This window comes from Cinclus cinclus, chromosome 3 (genome assembly GCF_963662255.1).
Source record: "Cinclus cinclus chromosome 3, bCinCin1.1, whole genome shotgun sequence".
NCBI lineage: Eukaryota > Metazoa > Chordata > Aves > Passeriformes > Cinclidae > Cinclus > Cinclus cinclus.
In genome coordinates, this window is record NC_085048.1 from 96,274,491 (window position 1) to 96,290,255 (window position 15,765).

Here is a 15,765-nt window from a genome sequence, read left to right on the forward strand (position 1 = left end):
TGCAACATTTAAGGGTGTCTTGGGGATGGGCTGCAGCCAGAACTGCTTTCAGTCCTGACAGACACATTTTTGACATCCACTGCCCCACTGAGAGAACCAAGATTTATTCTTAAAAGGAGAAAACATGCACTTTTCCTCTTTGCAAGGAAAACTCTCACTCCCTTTTGCTCGCTTGCCAGCAGGAACGGCTTGCTGGGGGTTGAGAGAAACTTCTGCTAAGCACCAGGCAAATGCATGAATTCCATTTCATGTTCCTCTTGGCACATCTCCTTTTAGCACTTGAGGACTTTTTCCCTGGTCACAGAGAAAAGCAGACAAGGAGAAAATAAGAGCTGGTGGGCAGCAGAGCCCTTGCCAGAGCTCTTGCTTTCCTAGTGACCCTGGTGGCTTTGGAATAAGTTTTTGGTGTCCGAGTATCCCCCCAGGATGGACATAGCTGAGAAGAGTGATGCCTTTGCATTACAGGACACTGACAATAACTAGCATTCGGGCTCTAAACAGCCTGTCCTGGAATTGTGACACTCTCGTGTCCTGCAGAGCACAGGTGGAGATGGGGAGCAGCCCCTCGAGGCAGGTTCACACCTGCTGTTCCTCCCTGCAATTCCAGAGGCTGTTGGGGAGTGAGGGTGTGCTGGGGAATGTGGGAGCTGTGTCATGGGGGAGTGGGAAGGGTGGGAGGAATGAGAGGAATGACTGTTCTGTGCTTATGTTTATCTCCTGGTTGATGACCAGGCTCACAAAGCAGGGTACACCTCCTCGGAGCCCAGTAAACTGACAAAAATCTACCTGGGAAGGATGCAAACACCCCCTACTAAAAATATGCAGGCAAATAGAGATTTTCCAAAACAGAGTTCCGGAATGCTAAACTTGGTGGTGATTCATCGAAGAAGGGGGGCACAACTACTTTATTTATTCCCTTAAGGCAAGCAGGAGCAATGTAAATCCTGAAAGTTCTCCAAGCTACCTCCTCAACTGGGCTGCTGTGCTTGGAAGCTCCCATCCATAACCCCATAGGCACTGGCTTCCCAAGAATGCAGACCTGCTGCAAAAACAGGAATCCCTTATCGGGCAGCAGGAAATCCTATTTTTACATAAAGTTCAGAATAAAAATAAAAGGAAAATATATGCTCCGTGGGTACGGGCTAAAATTAAACCTAGAGCTTCTCCTCTGATACCTGGTTCCTGTCACTCCCTGGATTGAGAGTCTGATGGTGAACAAGAAGGATCCTGCTATCCCAGGCTACTCTCAGTGGGATCTGCTCTGCTGTGAGGCTTTTCTCCTCTCAGTGAGTTTTATGAGTTTGGCTTAAATAAATCAGTCACCTTGGACCAGTGTTATGGCTAAGGCCTGTGCCCTGGGCAAGCAGAAGAGGTTCCTTTGCCTCTTCTTCATGTGGCTCCTTAACATTTCTGAGCTAAGTCCTTCAGTTTCTGACTGCCCTGTCAACTTCACTGATTTATGCCCAGCCCAGGTCTTTCTCTGACCAAAATTTCTGCATCCAGGTGGTACCACAAGATGTACTGATGCATCATGAGGGTCTGTCTTGACTGAGTTTCCAGCATTGGGTCTGCTCCCCCACAGGGAATGCACTGGCACGTCTGGTCTGGATATGAGCATTGCTTTACAAAGTTCTCTGTGATCTGTAGTAATGAAATAAGCCCTAAGCCACAATCAAGCCCTAAGCCACAATCCCCAAACCTCTTCCTTTCCTGCAGTTCAGCACTAAAAAGTAACTGCCAAAACCAGTGCTGTGGCTGTGTGTTTTCATCACAACTGTGATTTGTACAACAAATGAAGCTCATTTGCAGCCATGCTTTTGTTCTTCAATGTCTCAGGCCTTTGCCAGCTGAAGCAGGGCTTTCCTCTGGGCTGCACCAGCTTCACTAGCTCTGTAGCACAGGGTGGCACTGAGACAAATGCCACAGGGACAGTGAAGGTGGCCCTGATGGCACTTGGTCAGCATTTCTGTAAAGCAGCTCATTCCAGAGTTTCCTGTGTTGGACCTCGGACCAAAACGCTTTTTGCTTGGCTTCCAATGGGCAATTAAACTGGATCCAGGAAGATCACTGGGTAAAATGAATCATGAGGTGCAGACCTCTTGTCTGACCACACTGACCTTTTATATATATATATATGTATATATATATGTATATATATATATATAAACATACACACACATACATGTGTTCAACCTACCTCCTGTCTGCTTTTTTTTCCTGCAACAAAGGCTCACACTGAGCCTTTGGCTGCACAATGTATTGTAAAAGGTTGTTTGATTGGAATAATTATTTGAGGGCATTTTCAACCTCCATCAGGAGAGCAAATCCCAATAAATATTGAGCAGAGCAGCCTGAGTTAGCTGCAGGTGCAAGTTTGAGAGCAGAATTTTTTTTCACTTGAGCTGGTCTCCTCCTATTTAGTGAACTGACAGGAAGGTTTGAAGGTATGGATAGAGAATGGTGGTATTGGGCTGCTTGCTGCCAGGCTCTCTAGAGGGAACAGCCCCTGGAGAACAGGTAGGAAAAGTGGAGAAGGAGAGTGAAGAGAAAACATTTGGTGATGGTTTTAGATACTCTTGAGTATCTGGGAAGAGGGGGAGCTGCCTGGCTTGTCTCAGTTGTGGTGTCACTTTTAGAAGATGACTTTTTGGTTTTGGGAAATGGTAGAGTTGCATCATTCAGCACTGCTGTTTGTGGCTGGCCTGGACAGTTGCATGTCTTGAAATTTAATGTTGCAGTGTTATTTGCTTCACTTCTCATGCACTGAAAGGGGTATATATGGAGAACCCCTCTCAGCCTTTCCAGCTAGTTTGGGCAAGCAATTAAATTGTTTTGGGCAGACTGTGTGTGAATGAATGCATATGGCTTGCATGCAGTGGGAAGTGAATGTCTGAAAGCCCCCCCAGAAATGCAGATCTGTGATCTCTGCTCCTGTTGTATAAGTGCTTCCCTCTTCTGCTGCTTTACTGTAAGATGAAGTGATGAAATTTGGCTTAAATAAAAAGTGATGTGAAATGGTGCCCAGTCCAACTTGGAAGAAAACACTGGCTGCTCTTCCTTCACATGGTGCAATCTGGTTTTAACATCACCATTATCTTGCTTGTTTTTAAAATGTTTTGTGCTGTAAAACATCACCTTGCTGTTTTGCCCCTTCACAACCACTATAAAAAGTGTTCAGGTTGCTCCTGTTATGGAGAAACTGGGGGGTTCTAGCCTGGCCCTTGTCCTTCCTGGTGGTAAGGGTTACATACTAGAGGACAAATAGAGCATTTAAAGTTATTTTTATTTAATTTCTGCAGTGGACTATATTTGCTGACTGTTCCTCTTTCAACAAGAAATTATTTTGGGTGATTAAATGTTAAAATCCTGTGTGGTACTGTGATGCACCTGGGGGATATCTTGTATCTGTATTTGATGTTGTAACAAGCCTGCACAATGATTTTTCTCTTATCTCTGACAAAGAGGGGCATGTGGGGCAAGTGAAAATAAAGGTACCTGTGAACACCTTCGGGTTGGGATGGGAAGGGGCATGTAAGTGAATCCTCTGCCAAAACCCCTTGGATAAGAACCTTCCTAAGTCAGGACAGCGCCTACAGGAAAGGGGTAAAAGAGAGGTATTCCTTTATTTGATAAAATCTGTTTGTCCCAGATATTGAACTTATAGTCTCATCCCAGAAATTGAGAACAGCTGGTCCTGGAGGTGCCCTGAGGTGAGGAAAGGAGTGGGCTTCCCATGGAGCTGCTGCAAGCACAGGCTGCTACCAACACAGCGTGTCAGGAGAGCTCGCTGGAGACTTGTGGGTTTCAGATGCCAGCCTGTGTCCAAGGTCCCTCATGTGACACAGGGCAGGATGGCCCTAAGCGCAATGAGCTGTCCATCTGGCCACCCTCCTCAGGCATGCACAGGTGCCCAGAGGTGACAGGAGTCATGCCACCACAGTAAGAGGGGTAGATGCAGAGCTTGTGTCCCTGGAGATTGTGGGGTTTTTTGCCTGTGATAGAAACTATGAGTGTTGTCAGAGTGCAAAATGCAGAACTTGAGAGGTGAGAGTGCAGGGCAGGAGTAGAGATGAGCTCCAAGGCCAGTCCATCATGCTGAGGCAGGGAAGGACTCCATGTGCTTCTCTCACCTGCTGTCTCAGCTGGTGCACTTGAGTTTCTTGAACCTGGTCCCCATTTCACATTCAGCAAAAGAGAACAAATTTCACAACACGACATGTTTAGGGGAGGAGGGGAAAAAAAATCTGTCAGTCCTTCCTTTCTGAGATGTTTTGAGAGTCAAATTTTTTATCAGAGGGAAAAAAAACTCAAGACTCAAAACAGGAAACTCTTATCAGCTTGCCAGGAAGCTCTATTGCTTTGTGGAAGTGTTACCCTACGGTCATTGCTACTTTCAGTAGCTGTTTGTGAGTAATTTATGGCTTTAAGATGGGCGTCAATCTTCCATGCAAGCAGGGGACAGGCCCTAAAGCTGGAAGGAGTAGTAGTAGGAATAGAGGGTGGAGGGGAAATACCAAGGAACAGGATTTGTACTATCTCACTATATATATTTACAACGATAAGATTTTCATTGTCCTCTATGGTAAATTATGATCCTGTTTTTGTTCTGTATTTGGATCAGGAAAAAGCAAACCCTTGTCTTCAAAAAATGCACAGGCTTAGTGTGCAGTGACTGTTATTCAGCAAAAGTAATCAAGGGACTTGGGATAATACGTAATTACTTGGCAGTGGGATTTCTAAATTATTGCCTTATGGCGTTCTGTGTGCTTGAATTCTAAATGTGTGTAGGTGTCTTGGTGTAAGTCATATAAAAATTTATATAAAAATTATTAAAACCTATTAGAGGGATTGTCTGGTTCTCTTTTGTGTCCTAGTTTTGGTGTGCCCATCTCCAACACAGAGCACTTGCTCATGTCCAGAATAATTTATTTAAAAACAATGTTCCCGTGAAGTGTCTTTGGATTTAAAATTAAAGAAAACAGTGTTCTACAATGTATTAAGATGTAGCTGAAAACTCTGTGTGAATGAACTTCATGTGGAGAGATCTGCAGCTCGTATCCCAAGCCTGCCAGGTAGTTGTGTTGAACAGTTCTGGCTCCTGGCTCAGTGTTTATTTTTATTTTGCCTTTTTATGCCCTGTTGTGTCTATTCTAGTGCATTATGGATTGCTGTCACTCTTACAGTCACCCAACATAATGGGGATCTTTCCACCAGAGGCAATTTGTGTCCCCAAGCTGTGTGGAGCAAGTATGATGTGGAGAAGGAAGTGCAATGCTGCTGCCACGTTATTGTGTTTGTCACATTGACTGCTGACTAAAGTGCTTGTTATCTCTTAGTTTGTACTGGCAAATCTCTTTTGCTTAAAAATAACCATTAAACTTTTGTCTGGAAAGCTGAGTTTTTGGGCCATGAAGAGAAAAGACTATTTCTGGGTGTATAACCCATGACCAAATTCTTAAAAGGATATTGGCAGGACTGTGCAGAGGAGCTGGGATATGTCCTGGCTAAGTTCACTGTGCACCGCCAGTGATGCAGAGATCATTTCCATGGGCTCTGGCCTTGCATTTAGAAACACATCATGGTGTGACCAGACTTTGGGAGTATGGGGGGGCAATACATTTCTTGGCATGTCTTGGGCTGCCTTGTGGCTAGGAGTCCCTGTGAAACCAGCATCAGGGAAATGAATCATCTCTGTGCTTTCATCTCATCACAGACAGTGATGAGATGCACTTTGAAACCTGGCTGTGCCCATTGGCTTTTGGGCTGACATCCCACTTTTAAGCAGATATTTTAAATATAAAGATGCATCCTTTTTGTTTTTTCACCCTCCAGTTTTTAAATGATGGTCTTAAATGCAGAGCACTCTGTGTCCCACTCTTCTGGGAAATAAGATTGTTCCATGATTACTTCAATCCGGAGATTGAAGTGTTTGGCCAAGCATTGTTGATACACAAAAGTACACCATCCTGGCTGCAGTGGTGTGTGAACCTATTTTTCCCCTTCAATATGCACTTATCTTTCTAATTGGGCATTGGAAAACATTTCTCTGAAACCCAGTAACCAGTGGCCTTTCTTACTCATTGGATTATATTCAATGTTTGCACTAGCACTTCAATAGGAAGTAAATAGATATTTGCTGGGGCTGTAAAAAATCACTCTTCCTCTCCTTGTACCTTATCTCCTCTTCCTGAACAAAAGTCAAGAGCCTCTTTCCCCCCGCCCCTTCCCTCTTGGATATACAATTGAATACAAATGATCCAAGGAGTATGATATGCCAGGTATTTTGCACACTCATCTCTGGGGAGCTGATAACAGCAGCCAGTCTCTCTGGAAACAGCCTCTTGGCTGCTCACTCCTGCTGGAGTCAGCAGCTTCTTGCAGGGCCAAGAGGTGCTCGCTTCCTTCGTCCTTCCAGCGGAGGGCTTTGGAGCAGGCGATGAGGTTGCATCTGATGCCTTGAGATGCCTCAGGAATAATTAATGCTGTAAGCTCATTGACACTTTTGGTGTCAGAATTGAAAACCTCCAGCCAGGGTGGTAGGGTCCTTGAAAGTCTTCTCCTTAGCTGGAGGGTGAAAAATTGGCTGCTTCTGACCAGCTCTGGAGATGGTGGGAAGCCAGGTGGGAAGATGGTCTGAACTGCCTCTTTTCCCAGGGGGTCTCCCAGTCGCCAAGGTGAACCCACCAGACTTGTATTGTCCCAATTTCAGCAGCTTTTACAGGTAAATCCCAGTTCTGACATTCATGTGGCAGTGAGAAGCTGGCCAAGTAAATTCCTTCTGGGGACAAGGGAAAGGGCTGGAGCTGGAGCGTGTCTCTTGGGCTGTAACGATAGCCCAGGGCTCTTGGCAGGACTGCACCAGCTTTTGTTCCCCTCTGTCCTCCTGAAAGGAAGTGGTGAAAAGCAGCCAGGGTGCCTTTATTTCTGTGAAATGGAGTGAAATGAGTGAGGCATCGTAAGCATATTGTTAGAAATATTAGTGACCTTAAGTGATCTCTCCAGGGCTGGGAGAGGAGCAGGCAAAAAGGACATAGTGCCCTCAATTGTCATGTTAGCTGTTTATCACCCATGCTCTGCAGGGCTTATTTGTCTCCCCTCTGAAGGAGACATCCATGTTTCCTGCTGCAGGAGAGCAGCTTCTCCAGGAAGGTTGAATGGTTCCTCCACAGAGGCTTGGCCTGATTTCAACAAGCTCTGGTTGCACTAGCCTGCTCTGGCTGTACAGATGTGGCCCCTTGGCCAACTTCTAGCAGGTTTCCCATGTTTTCCAGTCCCACCTCTCAACCCTTGGGACCCTCTTTGCACCTTTGTCAGCTTCTGTTGAGGGCTGTGCCAGGAAGTCACCTCTGCTGCATTGCTGAGACCTTGCACAGATTGTTTTTTTCCAGAGCTACAGAACAAGCAACAACACTCTTGCCTGTCTAGGAAGGCTTTTGGGATGTCATCGTAAGCATTGTTCTTTCCCCCACCCATGGTGCAGGTTGGATGAAGAACTTGTACTTCCTCAAAGCCCTTGTGGGAGCGGAAGGACAGAGAGTGGCCTTGAGAAACGGTATGTTTAAGAAAAGCCACAACCCAAGCCCAAAACTGCTCCTTCTGGGTTCTCAAGAGAGATGTGAAACTCTGCCCCTGGGTCTGTACTGAACTGCTACCAATCCTGAGAGGATGTCGTGCTTCTGGGGTTTGACTCAGCTGTGTAGAGGATGGAGGGGGAGGAAAATGCTGTTCAAGCCTAAGCTTTGCCACTTCGTAGTCAGCATGTGGTCTCTCTTCTGTGCTGCTCTGCTGAGGTGCTGTGCTTGAAGCTTGGCAGAATCCTCTGTCCTCACAGATATGGGGAGCAGAGCTTCTGAGGCTAGGAAAATACTGCAAGGAAGGGCTGGAGCAATTCAATCAGCAGAGCTTAAAGGAAAGTATTGCTGCCATACCTCAGTGCCTCATCAGTCTCCATTCCTGTGAAGTATTTAAAGGAGGGAAAAAACCCAAAGTCCTGCAAAAACCCCACCACCATAAAGGTAACAGGCTTGCACACACCGCCTGGGTGTTTGAGGTGTTCAGTCCCTCGTGCTGCACAGCCTGGCTGTTCATGATGGCTACAGCTGGTAAAGCAGATTATTCATCTAGAGAGCTGATTTCTGGGTATGCCACATACTGCCTACCTTGGGCTGAAGCAGGTTTGAACAAGGCTTTAAAAACAGCTCCCAATGTGTCATTGTGCATTTTCTGATTAATGCTTCCTGTGAGACTTGGGGCTGACATTCACTGCTTGCATGATCCTTTTGTAAAGATCTTTACTCCTGTGCATGCAAGACATCTCCGGGCAGTAGAGATGAAAGAACAGAAAAACTCTTGACTCTTCTTCCAGTCATTGGATTTTCTATTGCCCCTGAGCAGCCTATAAAGCTCTAGGCTAGCATTAAATGGCAAACAGTGGATCACCTCCTTTCCCCTTCCAAGGCCACTTAATTTCAGGAGAAAGAGTGAAGCCTTGCTTAGCAGACAAGGAAGAAGAGCTTTAGGTGTTCTTTGCTATTTTATGTTGGTGGCTGCTGGTGGGACCTTGGAAAAATGCCACCGGTTCTTTTTATAGTTCAGTTTGCAAGCTGTAATTTCTTGGCAGAGAACATGATCATTGGTCTGTTTTTATCCTTTTAGCATAATGAGTCATCAAAGATGATATTAATTAGAGAACTAATCTCCCTTGGTGGCAAATGGTGCAAGTTCTCTGGTTTGCTAAGGGTTTGTTCCATGCTAGAACTGGATTGAGGAGTGCTAGCAAATCAGTATGGAAGCATAAGCTGCTTATCACTTTTCTGTGCATGCAGAAAAATTGAAATTCCCAACTGGGCATAAGAAGGAAATCTTTACTGAGGGATTGGATATTGAAATTTTAACTGGGGAACAATTCTGTTTCTGAAAACTTAACATACCTGTGAGCTCTCAGCTTGGACTGCAGCTATGCTCTTCTGATACAGCTAGAGATGCCTGTGTTGTGGGACATGGAAGCTTTAAAAATGGCAGGATGCAGGGAATTCCTCCTAGTCTGTGTTGTGAATGGCTTAAACGTGGTAGGCAGACAGGCAGCAAAGTCTTCATTTTGATACCTTTCCACTGTCTTTATGAAAAACACTGCTGAAACTGCCTTGAAAACTCATGGTTGAAGAAGGTCAGAAAATGGCCAGAGAGCCTTCCCTGGGAGCTTTGCTTCTCACTGGCCTCTGTGCTGCCATCACCTTATAAGGAGCTTCTCTGATCCATCTGGCTAATAAATGTGTGGGGTGGTGGGTGAAAGCTGTTCAGAGAGAGCTGGCATTTGCTTGCAGGGAACTTGTGTGGCGTAAGGAGAGGAATTCCACGCACACACCCTCCGCGCAATGGCCCAGGCAAGGAGGGAGATCTAATCCACGGCCTATAAATATCTCCCACGTTCACATCTTCTGCAGACATTAATGGAGGCCTCGCTGATGGCTGTTTACAGGACACGTAAGCAGCTGGACAGGAGCCCATTTTAAACCTAGCAACTCGTGCAGTGTTTGACAGCGAAGGGCTCAGTGGAACGGCACGCCGTGGAGGATATGTGCTGTACTCAGCAGGGTTTTCTCTCCCTTCGGGCACACAGGAATTGTTCCAAAGCTCTGCTTTAAATACTGGATTTATTACTCTATCAGCAGTGCCTAGAGGAGCTGGAAAGCTACACAGTGATTGACTTGCCTGCACTAGCCTTGAACTTCTTAGCATGTTGAGATTCCAAACTAAGCCTTGTTTTTCCCCCACTCTTGGACACATTAGGAAGAGGAGGGAAAGGTTCATAAGCACAAGGAAGGAAAGACCAGAAAATAATAGATGCTATGCTATGTTATGAAAACTTCACAAAAATAACTTGGATGTCACCAGTCAAGCTGCTCCTCTGGAGTAATTCAGTAATGCTGTTCTCCACAAGTGTTACCACCCAAGTGTCAGCCTTTGAAGTACTTGAGGATTTCTGCATCTAGGAAGTCCATCGTGTCCCCTGATTTACCAAAGCCTGAATGTGGAGCCACAGCTTCTCTCAATAATAACAGAAACGTGAGATAAACAATAGCAGAGGTGGAAACTATCAATGATGAAAGAGGTGTAGCATGATCTTTGAGGAGCTTGTCTGCGGTTCCAGCTGTGCTTGTAGGAACACTGTCCCTCTCTGTAAGGTCAAACAACCCATAACTTTTGCTCACTAACCAAAGGCTGTGGTCATGTGGACAAAGCATTAAGGCATAAAAAGGAGAGCAGCTTAGAAGAACAGTTTCCAGACTTAAATCTGAATTTCATTGTTGTATGAAGTTTGTGTTGGAACTTAAGGTGATGGAAAAACTGATTCTGACCTTTTCTGTTTGATTAAAAATCCCTCTGAACTTCAGCATACTGGCTGAATTCCAGCTCCCAGAAGTAATTGCCTTTTGTTAAGCTACACACCTCCTGTGAAACATTATTCAGGGAACTTAGTGTAATTATTATCCTTCCCTTCAAATAAATGGTTGTATAGCACCGTTGATCTAATCTGCCTGTCATGTTTCACAGTAGAGAGGATTTAATTTTCAAAAAACCCATATATTAGCCCATATAGCACGTAGGTAGATGTTTCTGCTCTAGATCTTTGGCAGAGAGAAGACCAAATGCAGCTCCTACTTAGAGGGGCAAAAAAACCCCCCAAAACCAAAACCTTTTGTTCTTCTGATCTTGTGAAAGCTCTTCTGTATGAGGATGAGTAGGGAAGGACGTGAGAGGATCAGAGAAGTGAGTGGTAGTGGCATGTTCACATGATAAAATCCCCCACCCACAGACAGAGCAAGTGAATTGGTTCCTCTGTATAACCTCCTGGGGAAATCTTGTTCAGTAATTGAGAACTGCTCTTGGAAAAAGGAAGCACTGTTGGACACAGATAACTGCCTTTGGAGTGTGGTTCTGTGAATTGGCAGGAACATGCACTGGTTGCAGACTTGCATGCAGCGCCCAGAGTCCTGGTGGGCTTGGGAAATCACATCCTTCCACAGATGTGGGAAACAATACAGGTGCTGGGATTGCCCAGGGAGTTGTAACTTGGAAGGGAAAAGGGAAGAAAAAAAAAAGGGGGGAGGGTGTTTGCATTTGCAGCTGCTATCTATGAAGGGAATGGAGAAATACATGCACCTGGAGAGACAGCATAGAGAATGTCACGATGTTTAAGGTTTGATTTGGGTTTTTGGTGTTTTCATGGGATTTTGTTTGATTGTTGCTGGGTTGTTTTTAATTTCCTGAAGAGCCTATCAAAAGTGAAATGTGCTGAATAGAGTTATCTGAATAAAGAGGACTATTTGTAACCTGCCTCTCTGAAAACACAGCCTACCTAGCAGGTGTCCTGTTCCCTCTGTAGCACGGCTGCTTTATCCACTGCCCTGCAATTAATAGGATTACCCGGTGCAATCCTATTAAGTAACGGCATGTTTGTCAGTGGTGTGTTGGTGTTTTTTCCTCTGTCCCCACCACGAGTGGGGAAGCCGTGCTCTGACAGTGCCAAGTGGTTCCTGAGGGGTGTTGAAAGCAAAGCCCCACCCAGCAGCGCTGCGGCGGTGCCTCGTGTGCTTGACCTACATGGGCAGAGCCCTCTGTGCCCTGCTGGCCCTTCTGGGTGAATCCTTTGGGAACACCCCGGAGAGGCTGGCACAGGGATGAGAGGAGTGCAGTGTACTGAGCAGGCAGGAGCTGTGGAATGTGATGGTATAGCCCAGCCATGGTGTGGGGGTAACTGCTGCTACCAGCAACACAGGAAGTCTGTTTCCTGTGTAACAGTGAGCCCTTCTCTGAGATTAGTCTAAAGCACAACTGCAGTTAGGCACTGATAACCAACTTACTACCTACGACAACAGGCCAGTGGTTTGGCTTGTGAACTTTTATGCACAATCAGGCACAAAAGTGCCCTGAAAGCTGTTTGATGGCTATTACAATGAACTTCTGCCTACCTGAGCACCTTGCTAGAATGTACAGGGAAGAAAAGACTGCCAGACATCATCTTCTCCCATCCCCTGAGAGAACCAGTAATGTTCTGCTTTTCAAGGAGTTAAATTTCAGCATGACATGATTGGCACAAACACTGTGCTGTATGAGTGGCCATCAGACAGCTGTGCCCACACAGAGGCAGGGCCGATTCACAGTGCTCTGCTCAGCCTCAGCTGGAGTATGATGGATGCAAATTCCTCAGGGAGACCTGGACAGCCTTAGCAGATGTACTGTGATGACAGTTAAACTGGAGGTTACTGGACAGCTGAACTGGAATGACAGTTTGCTGGCTTTTCCCACAATTTGCATGAATTGCTTTTGCTTTCCACCATATGATTTCCTCTTACCCCTCCCTCATCCTGTACATATGCTAAATGGAAGCTCTGCCAACTACTACAGCTCACACCCTCTCTCCAAGTGCTTTCCCAGGACCATCCTAACTTCTCTCCCTGTCTTGCTCCATGCCTCTCACTGTCCCACTCTGGGGACAGCTATCACTGTCATGAACATCTACAGGAAAGAATGTATAAAGACAGAAGTAGAATTAGTAAGATTTAAGACTGAGGGTTTTTGCATGTTCCAGATCTTGACAGCATTCTCACCTGTGACTGGCAGGAACAAACTCCTTCAATACATTCTTTATTCCACTGAAATGTGGTTGTTACCTCTGCCCTACATTGAAAAGGTGAATCAAGGGTACAATTCCTCTTGCTTTGGAAAGTATGGAGGTTGTGATTAGACTGCCAAGAAAGATGTTACAGATATCAACCAGTCATTCAGCAGTGCACACCCGAGTCCAGCTGGGCTGATCTGTACATGCACGTTTGGGAATGTGCATAAGGACAATCTCCTCCCTTTGCTGCACTAAGAAAAAGGCTTTTTTTTTTCTTTTCAGCTGCATTTCATTTTGCTATATAAAGAAGCAGACAGATCTGGCCTTTCTTTTTTAATAATGTCTTAGGACCAGGGTACAAAAAAGGTTAATGCATTAATTTTTAAGACAAGTGATAAATGTACTGCAATAAGCACATCCTACATACACAGAATATATTTCTCTATATAATATGAACACAAGAGATATAAAATAAGTTATACTTATCTTAGTTTTTCATCACAGTAGGAGCTCAGCTTATATAAAGTGACAACAGGATTGGAACAACACACTGCTCCAAAGCAACAACCAAAACCAGAAGAGTGTGTGCACACGTGTGCGTTTAGGCAATGAAACAGGAAATTCAGGGATTTCTGCTAAAATCAGACCTTGAAAACAAAAATTTCATAGAGCATGAAAGAAGTGGGGAAGGTCTCTTGACTCAGGGTAGAAGTTCTGGAGGGCATCAAGTGTTACCGAGTGGTGAGGAGGGTGTGTGAAGGTTGACATCTTGGCTAGGTTTGCGGAGGCACAGAGCAGAGCAAGCTCTGCCCAGTGCCTCTCTGTGTTCTGCCCTTGTGATGGATCCACCTGACAGCGTGTGGGGTTTGTATCTGTACAGTGAGAATGGGGCCTTGTAGCTTTCACTGTGCACGATGAGAGCAAACACGTCACTTCACAGGAATCACAGACACCACCACTGTTCACAGAGCAAACACTACCACTGGCTGTGTAATGTTGGGTGAGCCTGGAAGCGTGCTCCTCCCTTCCAACCCACCTGATGTCCACCTCTAGGGCCCCTCCCTCTGCGTCCCTTGGAGTGTGGTCCTCTTGGCCATGCCTGCAGAACAAATCTCCCCTGGGGACTGAATGGGAGGTAGCGATGATTGGGAACTCTGAGTGCCTGTCCCAGTGAACAGTGAGGAACTCCAGCTGCCCAGTTCAGAGCTCGTTCAGATTTTATTGATGTATTTTTCTTTAAGGACAGGGGAACGTTTGCAAAATTTCCATCTTAATGGTGAATCAAGGTTCCTAAAGTTCTTAACTCTGGGGTTTAATATCTAGTATTTTAGTCTGGGCTTATGTTAATTAGGAAACACTCTTTATTTTGGCCAAGATCTCGAAGACCTTGTGGTTTTTCTTAGTCTCCTGAATTTTGCAAGACCCATTAGAAGGCAGAAGGTGCAGCCAAAGCTCAGGAGTGATACTGGCAGTTAGCAGATTTCTATTAGTGCCTATTCCACTCTCCAAAAATGCAGCCCACTTCAGGTTTTCTTCTACTCGTGCTTAACAGAGTCTCCTAGTTCACAACATCCTTTCTTTACTTTCATATTTACAGACTACACATTAGAAAGCAGGGACAGTACACTGGAAGAGTTAATTGCATATTATGAAGGATTGGACTTTTTTGTTCTGCTTTAGATTTTGTTCTTCATACAGCAAAGTAGGTATAAATCCAAATGTGATCTCACATCTAAAGGTATAATTAAAGTAAACATGTTTTTCTAGATCTTTTATTTTCCCTTGCCCTTTCCCTCTCCCCTGTAACCTTCCTTTCACTCTGTAATTTTCCTTTTGGATGGAGGGAGGAGATGGGAAGGGAGCTCATTTGGCAGCTCATGACCCTCCAACTTGACTTTTATGAGATGATTCGCCAAGGCAAACTCCTCATCATCCAGCATGCCATCTTTGTCGATGTCAGCCAGTTTCCAGATCTTGCCCAGCACGGTGTTGGGCAGCTTAGACCTCACCATCTCCTTCTTGGCATTGGCACCAGTTATTTTACCATCGACAGGCGAGAGTGTGTAGAAGATCTCGTCGTACATGGGCTTGTCCCTGGCCACCACCCACTCGGCGTCATCGATCCCTTCTCCGGCGCCTTCTCCATAGCCGTGGCCGAAGGGGCCATGCAAGGTGCCCTCGAAGGCTCCTCCCTTCACCATCTGGGTTGGCCGCTGGGACTCTTCCTGGCGGACGAGCACCATGAGCTGGGCGATGTCGTTGGCCAGCATGTCTTCCACGGTCTCCAGCAGCTTGCTCTTCAGAGGCTGGAACTTGCTAAAATCCTGGGCTTGCAACTGATCCTTAAAATGGGACAACACAGCAAGAGGTGAGCGGCATGGCTGTGTATGGCAGAGTAATGGTGTACAGTGTGGGATGCCTGCCTGCTGCTTGGCTCACAAAACCCTGCTACTGCAGAGGAGTGGGGAGCTTGGCATTCCCTCCTCTGACAGCCCTGCTTTCAGGATGGGATGGGGTCTCCCTGGCCAGCCTTGCTCTTACTTTAATCCTCTCTTAAGTCCTACAGAAAATTACCAAATAGTTCAAGGCAAACTGGTTGTGTGCTCTTGCTACATCTTCCAGGCAGTGCCTTCTATATTCCCTTCCCCTTCTGCACTCAGGGAAGGAGATGCCACCAAGACAGTAGCACATCTCTAAGACGTGGAGAGTATGTCTTTACAGCACAGCTCAGATTCTGTAATTTCACAGCTAAGCAAAAGGGCTTTGAGTAGGGCCTGCAGAGAACTCTCTTCTTGCTACAGAAAGACCTACAGTTTTACCTTTCACCCTCTACTCATTAAATCCATATTATTCACTCCAACTGGATTGATAGGTTTTCTTTAAACACATTTTAACAAGCAGTGAAGGAGACCTCTTACTGGATACACCCCATAGGTGTCATTCCCAACAACTTAGGGAGAATATATTTTCCAAAACAGGCAAGTGCTGCTTTCCATAGGTAACTAATAGCAACCTCAACAGCTAGAACTCAGAACAGGTTTCTGCTTGGACTGAAGCCACGCAGCAATGCAACAGCGTCCAGCATTGCTTCAATGTACAATACAAGGCTCTGATCCAAGGTCCTTTGAAGTTTTTGACTTGCA

The 15,765-nt window shown here is 45.7% G+C and overlaps 1 protein-coding gene across 1 annotated transcript in view; it reads right to left on the reverse strand.

Annotated features, from left to right (window-relative positions):
• Window positions 1–12,942: 12,942 nt before the first annotated feature.
• Window positions 12,943–15,765, reverse strand: part of EHD3 (EH domain containing 3) — a 29,911-nt gene continuing 27,088 nt past the window's right edge. The window contains exon 6 of the mRNA XM_062489346.1: window positions 12,943–14,964. Coding sequence (XP_062345330.1) covers window positions 14,437–14,964 — 528 coding nt within the window. The 3' untranslated portion in view covers window positions 12,943–14,436. The remainder of the gene's footprint in view (window positions 14,965–15,765) is intronic.